Consider the following 22,560-nt stretch of genomic DNA (forward strand, 5'->3'; position numbering starts at 1 on the left):
TCCCTCCCCTATGCTCAGTAAGTCATGCCGTGCATGTGTGTCATGTTATGGTAAGATGATTGTGCATATAAGATGTCGGGCATTGTACTGAGTTGTGTATCCTAGTGTGCTTTTTAAGATGAACTGAAGCATGATGGGATGCAGAAGGGGAGGAGCCTGCAGCCAGAGGAAAATGTTCAGCTATAGGTGCCTTGGCTCCTGCGGACCCTCCTACATCTCAAGGTGGAGCTGTGTCACCGGACTGGACTCAGAGAAAGGGGTTTGAATGGTAAGTTCTTACAAAAAAAACCTTTTAGTTATTAAAAATAATTATTGAAGAATCGTAACAAATGATTTTACTGTAATTTGATTAAGTAGCTTTTGCCTAATCCCCATTCAGTACATTCTTCTATATGTTGTCCCTTTCTGGGTTAGCTGTGCCTGTAGGTATTACCTGATATGGAAGTTTTACCACACCCAGGTGGAGATATATCTAGCTTTGGAGAGAGGGAATGTGGAAATGTTGTCCAAATCCACCAATCCGCTTCTGTCAATTCTACTAAAGTCTATGAAATGCCTGAAGCTGATTGGTTATTTTGGGAAACTTCTCCACTTCATCTCTCTACAATGCTTGGTACATCTCCCTTACTGAGTTGAGAATTTGGGGGGAATTCAGTCTTGCACTTTATGACTGCAAGATCTCACTCAAAAGTGTTCACGATCCCATAGGGTAGAGAGCAGTTTTGGGTGAACAGGAGGGCTAAATGGGATGGCAATTGGCTTTCCCCTATGAGACCTCTAATTTCTGAGTGTCTTAAACTCACTTTCATTTCTCTCTTCTGCTACCAGCGATGGCGTCATCTGATCTGAGACAGGAGCTGAACTGTTCCATCTGCCTGAACATTTATACAGATCCTGTCACCCTGAGATGTGGACACAGCTTCTGCTGGGCCTGTGTTGATCGTCTGCTGGATACACAGGAGGGGACTACAGTATTTACCTGTCCAGAATGCAGAGCAGAGTATCTGGATCGTCCTGCACTAGAGATAAACAGAAAGCTCTGCAATATTGCAGAATGTGTACGCTCTATTCTAGAGGAGGGAACTGGGATGTTCTGCACTTATTGTGTCCACTCTCAAGTACCTGTTCTTAAAATCTGTCTGAAATGTGAAGCTTCTCTCTGTGAAATACATTGGAGGACACACAACAAGTCAGCAGAACATGTCTTGGTTGATCCCACCACTTCCTTGGAGAAGAGAACATGTTCCCTCCATAAAGAGATCTTGAAGTATTTCTGCACTGAGGACAATGTCTGTATCTGTGTGTCCTGCAGTTTGGCAGGAGAGCATCGGGGACACATGGTGGAGATGCTGGATGAGGCCTCTGAGAAGAAGGAGAAACTGAGAAATGTTCTGCAGAAACTGACCAGAAAAAGAGATGAGACTGAGAAAAGTATCCAGAGTCTGCAGAAACGCAGGAGAAAAAATCCGAAAAAATCTGCTGGCTTAACAGAGACAATCACTGCCCTGTTTAGAGACCTCAAGAGACAGCTGGATGACCTAGAGAAGAGAGTGCTGAATGAGATCTCTAGGCAGGAAGAGAGTGTTTCACTCTCAGTCTCCGATCTGATTCAGCAGCTGGAAATGAAGAAGGATTAGATTGCCAGGAAGATGTGTCAGATTGAGGAGCTGGGTAACATGTCTGATCCAATGACTATCTTACAGGAACCAGACACAGGTGACTTGTCTGATACAGAGGAGCCATGTTGTATGACTGATCCAATGGCTATTGGCCAAAAACAGGTGGAGGAAGAGGGGGGCACTAAGAAGGAGGAGGGAGATACTGAGAAGAATGAAGAGGCGGTCATTGAGAAGTTGAATAGAGAGGAAAGTGGAAGACCTAATGAGCATGCCAATAAAGTAGGGGACCTGGATGTGGGTCTTATATCAATGAAATTACTAATATTATCTGATATAATAACAGGAATAAATGTATGTTTCTATGTGCAGGCATCAGAAGACCTATCACTGGATGCAAACACAGCGGGTAATAATATAGTTATCTCAGAAGACATGAAAACTGTATTCACGTCTTCAATAGAACAGAATCAGCCAGAGACAGCAGAGAGATTCTGGGATTATCCTCAGGTGTTAAGCACCAGGGGATTCTCCTCAGGGCGACATTATTGGGATGTGGACGTCGGTAATGCAGACACCTGGCGTGTGGGGATGTGTTATCCCAGTACAGACAGGAGAGGGGAGCAGTCACAAATGGGATATAATAACAAGTCTTGGTGCTTGGATAGGACTTCTGATAAGGCGCATTCAGTGATACATGACAGTGAGACGATCCCGTTACCTGCCAGTGCTTCCTATGATAGAGTGAGGATTTATTTGGATTATGAGGCAGGACAGATGTCCTTTTTTTCTATGACCTTTTATTCTGTGAGTGACATGATCAGACACTTACACACCTACACTGCCACCTTCACTGAGCCCCTTCATGCTGTATTAGGTGTATGGGAAAGGGAATCTGTACAGAAATATGAGAGGAGACTGGAGCTGGTGGGAGGGGAATCTGATTGGTTGCATTACATAATATGATGCAGTGGATACAGATGTTTATATGTATATACAGACAGTGAGTCTGGTGCAGGGAATTGGTGTATAATTGTGTGGGCACTGCAAGTTGTGTATTTAGTGTTACAGTAGTTGTGTGTCATGTCCAATGTTATCTGTTCTATTACTGACAGGGCAAATATGTATCAGTCATACAGTCATGTGTATCAAACAGCATAATATTTATATGTACAATAACAGAATTTATAGAATAATGACCGCGCTCCAGACACTGCAGCCCTAGATACACCCCAAGACTCCTAAAATCCTGAACAAATATAGCAAAACACAATGGGTGATCTTTAGGCGCTGTATCTTCCTTTTCTTTTCTTTGCAGTATATTCAATCCCTGCGTCTTGATGTTCAAAATAGGACACTGTCAACTGACCTGTAATCAGTGCCCTATGTGCACATCAAGGTTTCTTTTTGCTTTCGCACGGTATCAGCTGGACATCAATTCACACTCCCACACTTCTGATTACTAATAGGATAGAACTCACCAAGGGTCAGAGCCCTATGTTCATCAAAAGGTTTCTTTTGGGGATAGGGTCCGTATACCACAGGAATCACCGATATCCACTCCAGTTGGTAAGGTAATGCACTTTATTCCATACACCAACACTCCAAATACGATAAAAAAGTCCACACAGAGGAATACACCTGGCACTTTGCAAGTTTAGATGGGTAGCTCTCCAGTCCGGATAGAAAGTTTTCCCACAGCCGAAGATGACAAACAGCAGAAAACTGTGCAAGAGTAATCCAGGTGATCCACCTCCTCCCACCAACGCGTTTCAGGCTATTACTAGCCCTTTTTCAAGGTGTTGAAAAAGGGCTAGTAATAGCCTGAAACGCGTTGGTGGGAGGAGGTGGATCACCTGGATTACTCTTGCACAGTTTTCTGCTGTTTGTCATCTTCGGCTGTGGGAAAACTTTCTATCCGGATTGGAGAGCTACCCATCTAAACTTGCAAAGTGCCAGGTGTATTCCTCTGTGTGGACTTTTTTATCGTATTTGGAGTGTTGGTGTATGGAATAAAGTGCATTACCTTACCAACTGGAGTGGATATCGGTGATTCCTGTGGTATACGGACCCTATCCCCAAAAGAAACCTTTTGATGAACATAGGGCTCTGACCCTTGGTGAGTTCTATCCTATTAGTAATCAGAAGTGTGGGAGTGTGAATTGATGTCCAGCTGATACCGTGCGAAAGCAAAAAGAAACCTTGATGTGCACATAGGGCACTGATTACAGGTCAGTTGACAGTGTCCTATTTTGAACATCAAGACGCAGGGATTGAATATACTGCAAAGAAAAGAAAAGGAAGATACAGCGCCTAAAGATCACCCATTGTGTTTTGTAATATTTATATGTAACTGTAAAGTTATGAGTGTTCTTCAGTTATGTATTAGTGATGTAACTAATAAAGGTTCTGAAATGTTTCTGGTATCTTGCATTATTTGACTGGAGAATATAGGCTGTATTGGATGGGACTTTACCATCCTTGCTGCCATGTGCCTGCATCATCGGGGGCGGCACTGCAGGTGGGGAAGGTGTGTTGTGCAGAGCCATAAAGCTGTCTAACATTTGTGGGCTGCATGCAAAACCAGCCAGTATTTACCCTGCACAGAACAAATATAAATGTTCTTGCTCCCCCTGCAGGGCAACATGGTTTCTTCCAGACACAAAGTTACTTTATGTTTTTGCTTTCTGTACACCCCTTTCACATCGCACCTCGGACCCTGGTAATTACTGGATTGATGACTCGGGTCGAGGTGTGGCGCTAGAGCTTACTACCCAGGTCGTCCTTTTTATAATGGGCGGACCTGGGTTTAACGTGAAAGCATCGGCCCGGGTTCTGGGATGGACCCGACATCAAGATCCCAGGTCCGACCCGGCATTGCCATGTGAAAGGGGTATTACAAACATGAATCAGGCCCTTACTGTTATATGGTTGCTGGAGAGATGCAGGGGAAGCAGTATACACACAGGAGATATAGGCCCTTATTCTGATCGGTGCTGCCGGAGCCGAATATGCGGCCAGGACCGTGCGTCCTAAACCCCGCCTTTCGTACAGATCACTCACTCCGTCCGAATGCGGTAATCCGCTGACCGCACGGAGCACGAGTGTATTTCTTACGGATACACCTCCTCCATCTCTTGGAACCTCCCCCATCATTCGATGGTCGCAGACCATCAAATGCAGGACCGAGTGGCCAGGCAGCTCCCGCAACCTCAGACCACACGGGCATTTTTCCGTGCTAAAGCAGGGATCTGGGCGGGCAGCTGACATCCGGCAATGTCATATGTCCGCCCCCTACACGTGCGTCACGGCCGCATTACCATACGTACGCCCAGCGTTTTCATGGGAACGCCCATGAAACGCGGGGTGTAAACATATGGTAAAGAGCCCAAATAGCCCTTCACACCCCTCTCCACCCCCTGTTCGTAGTGTACACATTTCATGCGGAATTTGGCCGTGTGTCCCACTCGCACATGCGCAGACACAAAACATCGGCAGCACGAACGCACGCAGATATTACCGCACCAACCAGAATAAGGGCCATAGGGAGAGGCCCTATACTGCACTCCCTATGTAATGAGAGGTGCTGCCTTGCTGAGACTTATAGTGCCACACACTGGATTTACTAAACTAAAAATGCGGTTAAAACCCCATTATTGGGGTTTTTACCGTATTTTCATAGGCATTAACGCCCCACCGCCGGGGCTTCGCCAGCTCTAGCCGGTACCTTGTACCCGTAATTATCTGCGATGTGAAAGGGGGGTAACTCACCGCGGGGGTGATTCTCGTTCATTCATCATCGATGTTTTGGGGACTGCACATGGTCTATTATGCGCATGTGCAGCCCCCCCCCCCTCCTTTGCGAATGGCTTAAAATTTCTTAAAGCTTTTAAAAATGAAAAAAAGGTGATGTTGCCCATAGCAACCAATAAGATTGTGTCTATCATTTCTCTATTGCATCTTAGAAAATGATTTAATCTGATTGGTTGCTATGGGCAACATCAACTATTTATGTTTTTTGAAGCTTTAGTAAATTTACCCCCAAGGTTGACCTGCATTGGGTCGACCACTGAAGGTCGACATGGCTTAGGTCGACACATGAAATAGGTTGACATGATTGGGAGGTCGACACAAGTATTAGTTCGACATGAGCTTTTCATTGCTTTCTGAGCTGGTAGGCGATATTTCATGCCTGTAGCGAGGTGCCACGGCGCCTGGAGCAAGGGCATGTTTGCCCCCCCCCCATTTGTAGTAGGTGAGGCTCCTGCTCCGTGAAAAGTGGGCACGGCCAACATTATACTACACACACCGTAATGCCCATTGCACATTTTAGCAAACTTTGTAATACCCATTACACATAAAGCCACAGCCATAATGCCAATTACACATAAGGCCACACATGATGCCCATTACATACTATATAACACACCGCAATGCCCATCACATACTAACACACCGCAACGCCCATCACATACTTACACACCGCAACGCCCATCACATACTTACACACCGCAATGCCCATCACATACTAACACCGCAATGCCCATCACATACTAACACACCGCAATGCCCATCACATACTAACAGACAGCAATGCCCATCACATACTAACACACCGCAATGCCCATCACATACTAACAGACCGCAATGCCCATCACATACTAACACACCGCAACGCCCATCGCACACTATTTAACAAACCGTAATGCCCATTACACATTTAACACATAAGTGCCACTTACCTACATGCTCAATGCCAGGGGCTTCATGCTCGATGCCAAGGGGGACTGAAATTTGCTCACAGGGAGGGAAGGTGTGAGTAAATGATAGTGCAGAGGAGGGAGGGAAGGTGGGAGTGATAGTGCAGAGCAGGGAGGGTGGGAGTGATAGTGATAGTGCACAGCAGGGTGGGTGGGTGAGGATAGTGCACAGCAGGGTGTGTGGGTGAGGATAGTGCACAGCAGGGTGGGTGAGTGAGGATAGTGCACAGCAGGGTGGGTGGGTGAGGATAGTGCACAGGTGGGTGTTAGAGGATAGTGCACAGCAGGGTGGGTGGGAGAGGATAGTGCAGAGATTAGTGCACCCCACCCACAGCCGGCAAAGCAGCAGCGGTGCTTTCCGCACACCCCCTCCCCCCTGTTGCCGGGCTTGCCCGCTCCCGGCTCCCCGCTGTGCACGGTGCTGCTATTTAAAAGTCACTCACATCTCCCGCTGGACCGCGCTAGCCAATAGGCGCTCGCGGTCCAGCAGCCAATCAACTGGTGGCTGCTGGACCGCGAGCGCGGTCCAGCGGGAGATGTGAGTGACTTTTAAATATACCACGTCTCCTGGATGCAGCGGGCAGTGGGGAGCCGGCGGGGGAGCCGCACTGAGTTGGGCACCTGAGCGGGCGAGATGGCGGTGCTGGCACGGCTGCGGCGCCATGATTGCTTCCTGCGCCTGGAGCTGGTGCTCCACCGGCACCGCCCTCGCTACGCCTCTGTGTCTACCCATCCACTGGGGTGTGGAAGGAGACTAGCGAGGCATGCAAGGGGACACTGTACACTTTAACGGTGTCCATGTCGACTATGTCGACATTCGGGCCAAAAATAATGTGAAAGACTCATCTTGACCTTTTGACTGTCGACTAGCCATTGTCCACCTAGTGCTTGTATCAATCTTCCAACCCTGCCGACCTTAGCTGTGTCGATCTTCAGTGGTCGACCCCTTGCATGTGTCGACCCATACCCATTTGCCTCTTGGGGCTGCATTTATCAAGCAATATTTGCGGTTAAATCCCCGAAAACGGATTACCGCAAATATTTAGTATCCCCAAATCTCCGATCCCTGCTGCGATCCCCCCCTTCACCGCCGCCGGCCGCATCCCCCATAGGTTTCTATGGGGGATGCGAAGCTGCCCGATGTATCAACTTCGGGCAGCCCGGCATCGCACCCCTGGGCTATCGCCATTCTGATATGGCGATAGCCCATTGTAGCCTATGGCTGGGGTCAGCGCATAACCGCGCATGCGCTGACCTCCCGGGTCAGGGCTTCGCAGGGACGGGCTCCTTTCGGAGCCCTGTCCCTGCGCCCTCAATTTGATAAATCCTGGCGGTATCAGATGATACCACAATGCGATGGCCGGCGGTGTCATCACGCCGGCATCGCTTTATAATGATAAATGCGCCCCCTTAGTCTGGTGAGGCCGGGTGTAGCACCCTTCCATATTTCCATTGGCTGATAGCTCTTCCACTACAGCTGTGGGGAATAATTAGTTAAAATGAACTTCACCTATAATTACTCCATTAGATCTCAGAGCTCAGTCATTAATGTAGTAAAAACAATGGTTAATCCTGTTGCTGGATATGATATAACAATTTGGGTAATTAAACGTTTTATCTAATATAAGGGTCATTAACTGTTTCCTGTCCAAGACAAGTAACTTTATTAACAGTTTCATATATAGCGCAGCATATTCCGTTGCGCTTTACAAAAGGCGACAGTGATACAACAAACGGTATTTACAGACAGTCAAAAGGTAGGAGGGCCCTGCTCGCAAGCTTACAATCTATGTGGTCTAACATGATACTGCTGTATGAAAGTGACAGATTTGGATTCGGACAGGTAACGGGTCTGCTGAAACAAACAATTGAAGCAATGGATTTGTAATAAAACTTCTATAGATTGAATACATTGGGGTAAAAACATGAGGTGCACTAATGTATCCAGTAGATGAGTCACCGGTGTGCAAATGGCTACAGATTGCAGGGGACCGTTACCACACACCCAGGTACCCTGCAGGCAACTCTACATTCACAATCTCTAGTTAGACAATGCTGAAGAGAACGTTGAGCTACGTCTACCTCCCTGGAAGGGGAATTTTTTCACTGTCAGTAAATAATATTTGAACGACTCAATAAAGATAGTATATAGCTGCGCAGTTTGTCTCCAGGCGATCCACAGGTTTCCTATCTCTACTAGAGGTTTAATGACCACTGTAGACATCTCTCTTTACTCTTCCGTCTGGTCTGGATCCAAGTTCTCCTCAGAAGGTTCCTCAACAGTGATTAGAATAAGAGGGACCTTGGGCTGCTCCATCTTCTTCTGCTTCTCAGAGGCCTCAAGCCTTCGAGGAATCCTGGGCATGACTTGAGGGGTTGGTGGCTCACTGGCCCTACTCTCATCCTCTGTGTTCTCCTCCTCATCAATGCGTCCATCTGGGTCAAGATCGCTGTAACGGGCATTTGGATTGGGAGACGGGAACCCATCCCCTCTGAAGCGGACAAGGTGGTGGTTCCGCGCACCCCGGCCCATGAAGTTTTTCATGCTCACTGCAGGGGAAGCGGCGGAGGACAGAAAGCGGCTGAGCATAGGAGTGCGAGCTCGGGGGAGGTTGGGAGTGGCTGACACTTGCTGACTCTGCTCGGAGTCCCCAACAATGCTGAAAAGAAAGTACACACATTCAATAAAAACTTAATCTCGGTACAAATGTGACTTTTTCAATATATATATATATATATATATATATATATATATAAAAGCATGACTGAAAATTTGCAAAGCAGATTTTATTAGTAATATATGAAGGAGATAATGGGGGGTATTCAATGCCGTGGACGAGCGGCGTCAGCGAGCAGGCTTCCTGCTCGCTGTCACCACTCACCCTGTCAGTATTCAACGCACCCCTCCTCATACGCCAATTCCCTCTCGCTCCATTTTTTGAGCGAGGGGGAACCGGCGTATGCGGCTCCAGAAGCAGCGAGGCTCGTGGCTAAATACAGCGGGTTCGCTGCATTAGCCGCGGGTCTCGCTGTTTGGGGGAATCCTCGCCGTCCTGTGACGGCGAGGATTTCCCCAGAAGGTTGAATAGGGCGAGTGGCCGGCGAGGGGGTTAAACAGCGAGGATTGCTGGTTTTCTGCAATCCTCGCTGTTTAACCCCCTCGCCGGCCGCATTGAATACCTGCCAATGTAGGTACTGATACGGTGTGTGCAATGAATGAAATAGTGGCCCTTCCATGAATGAAATAGTGGCCCTTCCAGTAATTGCACATGAACCCTTTGCATTCTTAGTTTTGCCCAGTTTATTAATTCCCTGTTGCTACAGTATCAGCCTCCGACCTACAGAGGGTGCTCTCTCAGGTTGTATCCTGTGTTAGAAGGTTAGGGTCAGGGGCGTAACTAGAGCTTTGTGGGCCCCATAGCAAAAATCTTGAAAGGGCCCCCCCATGAAAAAAACACATCGGCCTCCAAATAAAAGAAAAAAAACATACTCTGTGAAGGAAGATCGATCATGTGCCGATGTATCGATTCCTTATATATTCATTACCTTATTTGACCTCAGTGTGAAGACCCCTTAGAGCTCCGTGAGAGTGTAACCTCATATGATATGACCAGTAACGAGGACCACAGATACAAGGTTTAACTCTAATTTAATAATGACAAAAACAACATATTTATACATGCCATACGGCGCTGGTTCAATTACATGATTGGTTAATATTTGGTGCAGAGGTAGGGAAATAACAGCATCTAGGTGGGGTGGCTTATACGTCGCCTTATAGGGGAGTGTGTAGTATTCGTTAGTTATGAGAAATCACAGGCTGTACAGTTTCTGAGGAAAGTTACAAAGTACATGATAGCAGGCGAGTACTGGAAACAAGCCAGAACATAACTTCTTGAGATAAGCAGGAACACAAACTATAAGACAGAGAAACAAGATGGCTGATTAACCCTTCAATCCCCTCTTAGAATCAATGTCCTTTTTAGACAATTTGATTCTTGTAGATGGCATCTTGTTTGGTACGGTGAATTTTGACATATTCACCATAATCTTCTGGTGAGGGAGGGCTTTTGGCGAGATCAGTGTACATAGCAGGTGTTACATTATCCAGGTACTTGGAACCAATCTTCTTGCATATGGGAAAGACACAATATCCTACTATCATAAGTACAATAATTACAATGAGGATAAACATGCCTATTTGTGTTAGTGCGTGTTTCCAATCGTTTAACCATCCAAACCAGCTACTCCAGGGGTCCGTGACACCTGAGTTCTTCTTGAGTTCGATGGATAAATCTTCTAGATGTTTAATAGCTATGGTAGTTTTCCCATTAGGACCTGTGTTGTCTGGGATATAAGTACAGCATCCATCAACCTTACCTATGTACACACAGGTTCCTCCTTTCTCGGCAAGCATCATATCTAAAGCCATACGATTCTGAAAAGTCATTTGAGAAGTGGCTTCTAACTGTTCAGCAATACCCTTTAAAGCATCTCTAGTATCATTAACAAAGCGCTGCTGATTATAATATATATAATTTATCCAGTCCACGTTCTTATTGATTGTCACTTGGGGAATTAGAGACTCAAAGCCGGCAGCGACTTCATCTCGAGCCTTAAATTCATCTGGAACTCCCCGAGGGACACCAATAGTATCGATATATATGTGTGGATCGAAACTTTCCTTGGGGGCATCTCTCTTAGCTCTAGAGTGTGTGTTTGTGTTGCCTGTGGGAGGAGGTTGAGGAAGGTTGGCTGGGAGGATGTGAATGGGCATGATAATCTTTGCCAGGGCACATTCTCCTTTCCAAGGGCTATTTAGTTTTGTCCTTAATTTCATATCTCCACAGATAAAATAGATATCGCCTAATGATTTCTTCATGGTGGGTGAGCTGATATTTCTTCGTTCAGCACAATACCCGTCAGGAAATAATTTCAATTGTATAACATTTTGATCAGTACTATTAGAGAAATAACAAGTGTAATTACCGGGGTAAATAGTTATGGTACTACCAGGGTTGGTATTCTTTGTCATAATGGGGTATTCCTTTTTCCATTGTTCACATTTGGCCTCTTCCACTATGGTATCAGTGTATAAACTAAAAAAGCACTTATCCTGATCGGGAGGTATGCGTATGGGTACAGTACCTAAATGGGGTCTGGACTTTCCACATACATAGCAATCAGTTTGATTAACCTTGCGGGCATTATACTTCATCCATTCTAACCAATAGTTTACGTCAGATGATCCAGTCTCTATGGATATAGTGTCTTCGTAAGTGGGGTTGTTAATGGCTAACATTTCATTAAAAGTAGTGACATGTGGTTTAAAGAATGATGGTGGTGTTTTAGGTTTTACAGTGGCTTTGAGGGCGGTGTATTCTGGGTTATCATACATGTCTTTTAAATGGAATCTTCCCCTTGGGCCCCCGCTTTCTCCTGATTGATATTTACTCATGACATATAGTCCGGCATCGCCGGGGGCCGGGTTTTCTAGGTTAATGATAAATTGGCTATTGCAAGTGCCCCTTTTTCGTAGGGACATACGGGTTAGTAAGGATCGACCATGGGACCATTTCTGGAGGCCAACATCGGGGCGATATCCCCAGTCTTGGCTGCTCTCAAAGACAGTGGTATCTGCTCTAGTGTTCCACCCAACAGCCCCCCATGAGTTGCAAGAATCTCCCCAGTAAGTGCTGGTGACACAGATATACACGTGACTTACTGCGTGTGGTGCGTGGTGGACATTACACAGCCATGGCAGCGGTGGTTCTCCCCGATTCCCGCCTTGATTGTTTGAGCAAGGTACAATATCACAATAAGAAAAAATAAAAGTAGCGACAGTCGTGCTAGAAGAATTATACCAGAAGGTAAAGCGTCCATCATTTTGGGTTATATCAACTTCAGCAAAACAATTATAAAGAACAAGCCCGAGTAAAGTCACTAGGGCTAAGGTGGGGGGAGTCATATCCTGTAGCGTCGTCCTCGGCTTCAGAATGTTGTACCCCTGATTCCTCGTCACCTCCAGCCGGCAGGTCTTCTCCAGGTTGGAAGTCAGAGTCACTGACTCCCGTTAGTACCTCGTCCTGTTGGAGGTCAGGGCTGTCTGCCCCCGTTATCACCTCTCTCGTCCCGTCTGTGTAATTCTCTGGATCAGCGTCGGGATCGGTGTCGATCTGCGGTGGGAGTGGAATTTTCTTCACTCTGGATGCATGGATCCACGTTGGTCCTTCGTCTGTGAGGACAGCCGTCCTGGTGACTGCGACCACTTCCGTCTCTGGTCCGTAGGTGAAGTCTCCAGGGTGCTTGTTTCTCGGCAGTACCTTCACTACGACCTTGTCTCCAACCCTGAATGGGTGAGTGGGTAACTGTGGATGAGAAGGATTCTTAAAGATAACATTTTGCTCTAACTCATTAAGTTTCTCTATTAGGGATCTAACGTACTCTTCTCTTATTACGTCTAGATCTCCCTTAGTTGTAACCAGTGGTTTCTTTGCCCAGGGTGTGGGAAAAGGCCTACCCATTAGTATTTCGAAGGGGGAGTATCCTAGAGTTTTTTGTGGCGTCATTCTTATTTCAGCCAATACAATAGGGAGGATTTGTTTCCATTTAGCGAATGTACCTCCCGTGGCTTTACGTAATTTGTCTTTGACGGTACGGTTCATGCGTTCCACGATACAAGAACTTTGAGGGTGATATGGAATGTGAAACTTCCATTCTATTTGTAAAGCTTTGACCAATTCTGCAGTAATTTTGGCCGTAAAGGCTGAGCCTTTGTCACTATTGATTTGGAGCGGGCATCCCCATCGCGGAATGATTTCACGCGTGAGTATGCGGGCTACGGTTTTTGCGTCTTCTGACTTTGTGGGGTATGCCTCGGGCCATCGTGAGAACATGTCGACAATGACGAGGGCATATTCCTGTTTGCCTGCATTGTTAATGTGTGTAAAGTCTATTTGCAGGTGAGTGAATGGAGTGGTTGGGTATTCTAAGTGTTGGTGTCTTGCTTTGTCTGGGTTATTTGGGTTGTTTCTGAGACATATTATACACCTACTGATGTATTGTTTAATAAGTTCTTTCACATTTGTGATGTAGAAATCGTTTGAGAGGAGTAGGGTGGTTGTGACTATACTATGGTGTCCCACTCCGTGGTAATGTGCTATGAACAGTGAAGCACTGGTTTGGGGAATGCATGGTTTCCCCTCTTTGCAGATTAATCCAGTCCGTGGATTCTTCTGCAAAATTGGATATGTCCAGTCTGAAAGATCAGAGTTAGAGGCAGCCGCCTGTAATTCTGTGAGTAAATAGGTATCATCTAGTGATGGTGGTGAGATGATAGCAAGAATGAGGTTGTAAGTTTCTGTAGTGGCAGCTCGTTTAGCAGCGGCGTCAGCCAAGGTGTTGCCTCTGCTGATGTCGTCTTTTCCTCCAGTGTGAGCTTTACAATGGAGAATGGCGAGTTGTGATGGCAAGGTAATTGCGTGCAACAGGTCAGTGATGAGTTGGGCATGGGATATGCCTTTTCCATCAGCACCTGTGAATCCTCGGCGTTGCCAGATCATACCATGGTCATGGACAACACCGTAGGCGTATTTGGAGTCCGTGTAGATTGTTACAGGTTTGCCTGAATATAGGTGACATGCTCTGGTGAGTGCAATGAGCTCTGCAGCCTGTGCTGATTGTAAGGGAACTGCCTTTGCCTCAAGAGTGATATCAGGAAGCTTAACTACCGCATAGCCTGCTTGGTATGTGTTGTCATTTGGTCGACTGCAAGAACCGTCGACAAAGATCGTGTCAGCGTTCGGGACAGGTATAGTGTACATGTCTGTTCTGGGCGAAGTTTCTGAGTCAATAGTCAATGCACAATCGTGTTGAGGAGGTGCCTCGTCGTCAGGGCCTCTTAGTCCCAAAAGGGCATTGAGTACGGGGACCGGACCTTCAGAATTTGTTGCATATTTAATGGTGAGAGAAGGGTTACTAAGTAGGAGTACTTCATAACCACTGAGTCTTTGAGCTGACATGTGTTGTGTGTGTAGGCCATTGAGAATGGAAAGGACGTTATGTGTGGTATGTAACACAGTAGGGTGTCCTAGTGTTAATGTGGTAGACATCTCAACAACCATTGCACAGGCAGCCAGGGCTCGAAGACAAGCTGGCATTCCTTGCACAGTGACAGGCATTACTTTTGAAAAAAATGCGACAGGGCGCATTTTGCCTCCGTGAAGTTGGGTGAGCACACCCGCCATAGTCGTACATGTGTCCCTTGCAAATAAATGGAATGTTAACAGATAATCCGGGAGGCCGAGCGCGGGACTCTTTACCAACATTTCTCTTAACTTTGCAAATGCAGAAAACATTACATCCGACCATTCTATAACCTTGGGTTTGTCCTTGAGTGTACATTGTCTCAAGATGTTATCATAGTAGGAACAATCAGAAATCCACTGTCTGCAGTAATTTACCATACCCAAGAAAGACAGCATATCCTTCTGGGTAGTTGGGGTGACCAGGCCCAATACAGACTGTATGCGTTGTGGACTGATTTTCCTTTCTCCCTCAGAGAGTACAAAACCCAGATAATTGACATTCATTTTGCACCATTGCAGTTTTGCTTTTGACACCTTGTGTCCACATTCTGATAACCAGTTTAACAATGAAATTCCATCTAACCGGCTGGCCTCCTCGGTGGTACTACAGAGAAGCAGATCATCTGCATACTGTAGCAGGACAGAACCATGGGGGGGGTGCCAGGGAGCCAATGTGGCTTGGAGGACTATGCTATAGACCACTGGAGAGTCAATATAGCCTTGGGGTAAACGACACCAGGTTAATTGTTTACCCTCAAATGAAAAGGCAAATAGTAATTGGGTCTCTGTGTCTATAGGAATGCTAAAAAATGCGTTTTTCAAATCGATGACACTAAAGTGGGTTGCGTTTGCAGGGATTGCTGAGATGAGTGAGTTTACATCTGGTACTATAGGTGCAATAGGGACAATGAGGTCATTTACTTTTCTCAAGTCCTGTACGAACCTGACAGCACCGTCAGCCTTGGCAACGGGGTTGATGGGTGTCGAGTAAGGTGAGATGACGTATCGGAGTATGCCTTGTTCAAGGAATTCTTGTATCATGGGTCTAAGACCTTCTATCTTTTCAGATGAAAGTGGGTACTGTCTACAGAACACTGGCTGTGTGTCTGGTTTGAGTTTGGCTTTGTAGGGTGTGCATGGTACGAAACCAGTGTCATAAGGGCCAGTGGCCCAAATTCTATCATCAATTTGATCAAGTGAGCTATCCAGAGTATTTTGTAGTGACACAAAGTGTGGGGAGGTGACTTGGAGCCCACTTCCTTGTGGAGAGGGTGAGATGGAGATGTGGAATTTACTAAACAAGTCACGGCCTAGTAAGTTAACAGGACATTCTGGGATGATCCTGAATTGGTGCATCCCTAAGTGTTTTCCCTTGTCAGAACGTATGATAACTGGGTCAGTCAGGTAAGTGTCTGTAGGTATCCCGTTGATTCCCATTGAAGGAGTAGTCTTTTGCAGTTCACCATCATAGTTAAGAGAACACAAAACACTGGTGGTGGCCCCGCTGTCCACGAGAAAAGACAGTTTTTTATCATCTACATACAATGTGATGAGGGGTGAATCTTCCCAATGAGTAGTGAACTGTGCAAAAGATGGGATACCCTCCTCCGGGCCCCGTCAGTGGGTAGGGTCAGACCAGTCCACTCTGAATCGCACATGGTCTTGAACTGGTGTAGAACCTGATCGGGACAGTCCTTGTTGGGGCCTTTGTGTGTAAGGTTGTTGTGGTTTCTGGGAAGGGAATGGACAGTCCCTAGCCCAGTGTGTGTTTTGGCCACAGTTAAAACAAGTTGTCTGTTTAGGGACTGTGCCAGTGTTATTATAATCCCTGTTATATGGTGGTGTACGGAACGGTTGACCTTGAGGGGGCCTGTGAGGTCTCCTGTGGTTGTTCTGTGGGAGTCCCCTATTTGATCCATTGGGTGGGCCCCTATTGTTGTTCTGGAAGTTGTGAGTAGAAGTGACAGGAGTCTTCTTCATGTCAAAACATCCTGCTGATTCTTTTTCATACAAGTGATCACTAAATTGAGTGATGTTGTCAGAGGTCCAGGTAGAGACACTCTGTTTGACAGTGGTGATAATAGATGAGTGTAAGTTATTAATAAATGTGGAGATGAGGAGTGTATCCATTCCAGGGTCTAAACCAGCCTCCTCAGACCAACATTTCTTGAATCTTTTCCAAAATTCAGTGACTGTCTCAGTTGCCTTGTGTTTACAGGCCACTGCGACAGGCAGGGAAGACTTGGTTTTAAATACTTTTGTCATTTCTGTACTTATTTCTTCCCACATGGTTTTTACGCTGTCTGTTTTGTTTAAAGGATAATCCTTAGTGGACATTTTAGCTGGACAGTCGACGATGGTTTTTACGTTTTTCCAATCCCATTTGGAGTTGTGGTCAGTGACGTTGTCAATAATTAATATGATGTCATCATGTGTATAGTTACGGCCTGTACAAGCCTTTTTGAGGTATGCTACAGTGCCAGTGGGACTGACATGAGGTTTGGGACAATGTTTAATTATCTTATTTAATTCCTCAAGGTCCATAGCCTTGATGAGGAGTTGGTCTCCTATGGTCATGAAGGGGGCAAGAAAACGTGAGGCAGAGGCTCCGGAGGCAGAATCATCGTCTCCGGAGGTTCTGTTATCAGTTACTTCTATTTTGGTGATTTTTCTACTGGCCCTACTAATACTACTTAGTGACTGTGGATTTATAATGGAATCATCAGCTGATTTTCTGGTCTTTTGTTGTTGTTTATGTTTAAGCATCTCTGTGGCATCTTTTATTAATTCCTCCAATTCCTCCTCAGTAGGTTCTGTTTTAGGGGTTTCGTCGTCAGTGTCAGATTCTTCTCCTAGTTGTTGGTTTACAGGGGGTATGACGTTATTAACAGGTGGTACTTGTCCTGAAGGTATTGTACCAGACCCCGGTACACCAGGATTGGGGGGTGGTGCACTGGGGTATAGAACCTGGTGACTAATGGCCATCAGGTCAGTATCTGTCAATGAGGGATAGACTGGGCTATAAGGGGGTGGTGATAATATTTTAACAACCTTCTTAATTCTCTTCTCCTCTTTGTCATGTAAAGATTTAGATATGAGTTTTATTTGTCTTTGTTTCTTGGTGATTGTGGTGTCATGCCAGAAGGGGGCAATGGTGAGCCATTGTTCACCTCCTGCAGACATGTATTTCATGTCCCAAGACGGATCAGCATCATACCATGGCCAGGCTTGTTTGTCTCCAAGACACAATCCTTTAACCATTTCCATGTAATAGGGGTAATTGCTGCCATCTCTGGGAAATGCATCCTCGCTCCCACAATTTTCAGTCCATCCCGCTAGATTATCTATCCATGAGTTGATTAAAAAATAATTAGTGGGTGAGTTACGGGCTACGTAATCTTTACATGTCTCGTTAGGTAGGGGAGGTGGATATGTTACAGTCATTTTACTTTGTTTTGAACCCATGTTTATTGTGAGTTTGTTTCTGATGTTTCTGTGAAAATAGTTTCCACTTCTTTATCTGTTGTTGGTGACTATAATCTTCACTGAAGTCTAAGAAATATAGTATCTGACTACTTTCAGGTAGTTGGTGAATCTGCTCTATTGATTTGGGACAGATAACTGGATAATTGAAGAGATTAATTGGTATATCCGTCACAAAGAAAGGGTATGGTTGATCAATGTATTTTTGTATAACGTCCGTGCGCAGATGGCAACCTAATACAAGGACCGCCTCTACAACAGTGCCGTTAGAAAAGGACGTGAGTGTAGATTTGAACCTTATAAGTTCACTATTGGCAGATACTAATTTCGGCCAATAATCGTCTCTTTCAGGGTTGTGGTACCAAAGCACTATACTACACTGACAATCTTCACAGGTTCCTATTTGTGGGTGTCTAGGATGTGACATATGTGACTATGATATGAGAGCGTGAAAAATTGAAAGTGTGCAGACCAGGGGCGTCATCACAGAAAGGCAGGTACAACCTGTTGCAGCAGGCTGTGAGGGTTGGTCTTTGTCTGCCCACTTTTCAGAATTATGTATTCACTTTAGACATCTCATATAGTTTTAAATGTATAATGATTTTGTTAGTAGGGACCACAGACTGTCTACGTGACAGTGGATAGAGTCTAGTGGTTCTGATTATGAGAACTGTATATGAAGCCTCACGTTGCGTTACTCCAAGAAGGAGAGCATAAAGTCCGCAAGTCTGTTGGCATACAGTAATCAAATGGGACAAGTGGTGAGATTAGTGTGCGTGAACTTACCAGCCGCACGGTTTACAAAGAAATACAGATATCACAAGTGTGTATACTTACCAATCACACAAGGATATTGAAATAAGAAAAACTTATACTTCAAACTAAACATAGTAAGGAAATTTGGCCAATGAAATAGTGGGTGTTCAAAATGAGGTTCTATTTGGATAAAGACCCGTGGTCTCTTCGTACTCCAAGTACGGTATCTGATCCTAGATCAGTGTGTACACAAAACAAAGATAGAAGATTTTAACTTCTATGAACTGACATCCGATATCCCCCGGGGATAGAGTCATAGGTTCAGGATCGAGTTTGTCCGTAACCTCACAGCGGTCTCAGAGTAGACTTTTGGAGTCTGCTGACGACCGTGTAGGAATGAACTTCGAATCCCGCGGCCGAGCCCCCATTTGAAGGAAGATCGATCATGTGCCGATGTATCGATTCCTTATATATTCATTACCTTATTTGACCTCAGTGTGAAGACCCCTTAGAGCTCCGTGAGAGTGTAACCTCATATGATATGACCAGTAACGAGGACCACAGATACAAGGTTTAACTCTAATTTAATAATGACAAAAACAACATATTTATACATGCCATACGGCGCTGGTTCAATTACATGATTGGTTAATATTTGGTGCAGAGGTAGGGAAATAACAGCATCTAGGTGGGGTGGCTTATACGTCGCCTTATAGGGGAGTGTGTAGTATTCGTTAGTTATGAGAAATCACAGGCTGTACAGTTTCTGAGGAAAGTTACAAAGTACATGATAGCAGGCGAGTACTGGAAACAAGCCAGAACATAACTTCTTGAGATAAGCAGGAACACAAACTATAAGACAGAGAAACAAGATGGCTGATTAACCCTTCACTCTGCACTGCAGGCTTACCCCTTTACCACCATAATGTGGTACAGTACAAGTTTTCATCTGCTGGAGGGGACAGGTATATTCAGGGCAATAGGGAGGTAACAGTGAGATGCAGGGCAGTAGGGAGGTGACAGTGAGACGCAGGGCAGTAGGGAGGTGACAGTGAGACGCAGGGCAGTAGGGAGGTGACAGTGAGACGCAGGGCAGTAGGGAGGTGACAGTGAGACGCAGGGCAGTAGGGAGGGGACAGTGAGACGCAGGGCAGTAGGGAGGGGACAGTGAGACACATGGCAGTAGGGAGGTGACAGTGAGACGCAGGACAGTAGGAAGGTGACAGTGAGACGCAGGGCAGTACGAAGGTGACAGTGAGATGCAGGGCAGTACGAAGGTGACAGTGAGATGCAGGGCAGTAGGGAGAGGACAGTGAGATGCAGGACAGTAGGGAGGTGACAGTGAGATGCAGGGCAGTAGGGAGGGGACAGTGAGACGCAGGGCAGTAGGGAGGGGACAGTGAGATGCAGGGCAGTAGGGAGGGGACAGTGAGACGCAGGGCAGTAGGGAGGGGACAGTGAGACGCAGGTCAGTAGGGAGGGGACAGTGAGATGCAGGGCAGTAGGGAGGGGACAGTGAGACACAGGGCAGTAGGGAGGGGATAGAGAGACCCTAGGTGGAGGGGATAGTGAGATGCTAGGCAGTGGGGAGGGAATAAGGAGACGTTAGGTGGTGGAGAGCGGGTAGAGAGACCCTAGGTGGTGGGGAGAAAGACACTGGGGGATAGGAAGGGGCTGGGGGGATACGGAGACGCTGGACAGCAATTACGCTCGAGTAACCAACACCAATAATCACCAATTACATATTTACATATAATAAATTATTTTACATTATACATACAAGTGGGGTAATCACATTTACATAGACATAAACAAAAACTTTTCCTTACCTCAGACTGCCTGCAGCTGCTCCTCGGAAATCTCCTGGCTGACAGGCTGCCACTATAGAGAGGCTCTCGACTCTCTGGTCATGCTGGCAGACCAGGAGATAATTGCCACCTCAGTCCGCCATTTGCGGTCACTGTGTGTCCTGGCTGGGCCATGGTCATGTCCCCTATTTGCCGCTTAAGTAAAGGTGGCCATGAGGCTCTGCTGGCCAGGCGCGGACACCTCCCTTCTCCCCTCGCGCAACTACCCGGCAGGCATTAGCTGTCCCACGGATCACTCCGCTGGCCGGTGCCAGACATCAGCGTCATCCGGACATCACCCCCCCGGCCGCCGCCGCTACCCGGACTCACCGGACATCCCCTCCCTGACAGCCGTTGCCTGACATCAATGCTGCAGACACCTGGAAACCCCTGCCGGCTGCTGTGCCTGCATCAGCATTCTCCCGCCCCCCCCCCCCCCCCCCGCAGTGTGCGCACACACAGGGTCAGTGACCGCCGGTCATACTGGCGCCAGTCCCGGCTCTACACCACTAGAAAATTATAAATATATATATAAAACATCTGAATGGTGCAGGGGGTAGCATGCTGGACCCGCGGGCCCCCCCAGCCGCCGGGCCCCATAGCAAGTGCACCCCCTGCACCCACTATAGTTACGCCACTGGTTAGGGTCGCCCTTCGCCTAGACCAGGCTGAATCTACAACTGTTTCTGTTACTGACCCTAATACTAAGTGGCCAAGATATTTATCGGTAGTTCCTGAAAGACTACAATCCCTGTCATACCATATTTTATTATAATCTCCTGATATTATTGTAAGAAGAGTGGCCACAAGGAGGGGCTGATGACTAGACCTCTAGGGAAGTGGTCCCAGAAGAACCTTGTGGTGGAAATGGGCCTATGGGAGTTCGGAATTAGAGACTCCCCTAACTTTGGGGAAGGAAGAACTAAAAACCCAAGCCCCACTATTGGGTCACCTTTTCATTTTTGGTAAAGACCCAAAGTATCAATCCCAGATGAACTAGGATTTGACTATACAGCACGCCTGTTTTTTATAAGAAAATTAAGTTATAAAGTAATATAAAAATGAATGCTCAAAAGTTTCTGAAAGATGCAGCAAACTCTAATTTATAACATATCCCTATTCTGCATGTTCATTATTATATCCAATCTGTATTCAGACTTCATATTATTATGTGGATCATTAACCAGTACTCATTGCCTTTTACTAATTGGCCCTTATTCTGGTTCACTCGCAACGGCAAATTCCTACTCAAATGGACAAAACCATATATGCACTGCAGGAGGGGCAGATGTAACTTGTGCAGAGATAATTATTTATTTATTTACAGTTTCTTATATGGCGCAGCATATTTCGTTGCGCTTTACAATTGGAATTTGTTTTGGGTGGGGTTTTACTTCAAAGTGAGATCTATATTGCAGTGTAGAAATAAAGCAGTCATTATTTTCCCTGCACAGAAACAAAATAACTCACCCAAATCTAACTCTACACATGTTACATCTGCCCCACCTGCAGTGCACATGGTTTTGTCCATTTGAAAAGGAATTTGTCTTTGCGAGTTAACCAGAATAAATATACAGATACAGAGTGAGTCCATACCGCATGTCGAAGGTGGAGCCCATGAAGGATGGTTTCAGGGTTTCGGATGCTGTTGCCACGGTATAGGGAGGTAGTGCACTCTGCTCGTCCCAGTACTTGTCTTTTACCATTGGTGGCAGGTTTTGGTACATGTCATCCACAGATAAGAGAGAGACCTATTGGAAGAGAACAAAGGATGAAACCTGCCCTCTGAACAGTACAGGTTTTCTGGATGTTCTGAGGGAAGCATGGATTTAACTAGTATGTTTACCCTTTTAGTCCAATTAATTAGCTGTAGATATATTTAGCACACCTTGGGGTTAATAATGGTTTGCGTACTGTACCCCATGAATGTGTGCTGCTGCATTCACATAAGACATTATACAAATCAATGCTGAGAACATCTGGTTTAGTTCCTTGCAGCATGGATGGTGTA

At 46.1% G+C, this 22,560-nt stretch overlaps 1 protein-coding gene, 1 long non-coding RNA gene and 1 pseudogene across 3 annotated transcripts in view; 2 read left to right on the top strand and 1 right to left on the bottom strand.

Moving 5' to 3' along the window:
* LOC146027158 (E3 ubiquitin-protein ligase TRIM39-like) overlaps nucleotides 1-2,895 on the top strand; it is a 48,963-nt pseudogene extending 46,068 nt beyond the window's left edge. The window contains exon 2 of the transcript XR_014454704.1: nucleotides 829-2,895. The product of XR_014454704.1 is annotated as an E3 ubiquitin-protein ligase TRIM39-like (transcript). The remainder of the gene's footprint in view (nucleotides 1-828) is intronic.
* LOC146027160 (uncharacterized) overlaps nucleotides 1-22,560 on the top strand; it is a 96,750-nt gene that overhangs the window by 12,180 nt on the left and 62,010 nt on the right. The window lies entirely within an intron of this gene.
* Nucleotides 8,560-22,265, bottom strand: LOC146027157 (bestrophin-4-like). Its single transcript, XM_083158117.1, has 2 exons — nucleotides 22,146-22,265; nucleotides 8,560-9,036 (listed from the first exon to the last, which is right to left on the bottom strand). The coding sequence occupies exons 1-2, from the start codon at nucleotides 22,253-22,255 to the stop codon at nucleotides 8,607-8,609; spliced, it is 540 nt and encodes a 179-aa protein (XP_083014243.1). The 5' UTR covers nucleotides 22,256-22,265; the 3' UTR covers nucleotides 8,560-8,606.

Source organism: Crinia signifera, chromosome 8 (assembly GCF_055691185.1).
Source record: "Crinia signifera chromosome 8, ASM5569118v1, whole genome shotgun sequence".
NCBI lineage: Eukaryota > Metazoa > Chordata > Amphibia > Anura > Myobatrachidae > Crinia > Crinia signifera.

Excerpts from the sequence above, each read along its gene's own strand:
- LOC146027157 (XM_083158117.1), bottom strand. The coding sequence starts at position 22,255 with ATGGTAAAAGACAAGTACTGGGACGAGCAGAGTGCACTACCTCCCTAT. Across the intron at positions 9,037-22,145 it reads GGCTCCACCTTCGACATGCG|CATTGTTGGGGACTCCGAGC; the intron begins GTATGGACTCAC and ends CTTTCTTTTCAG.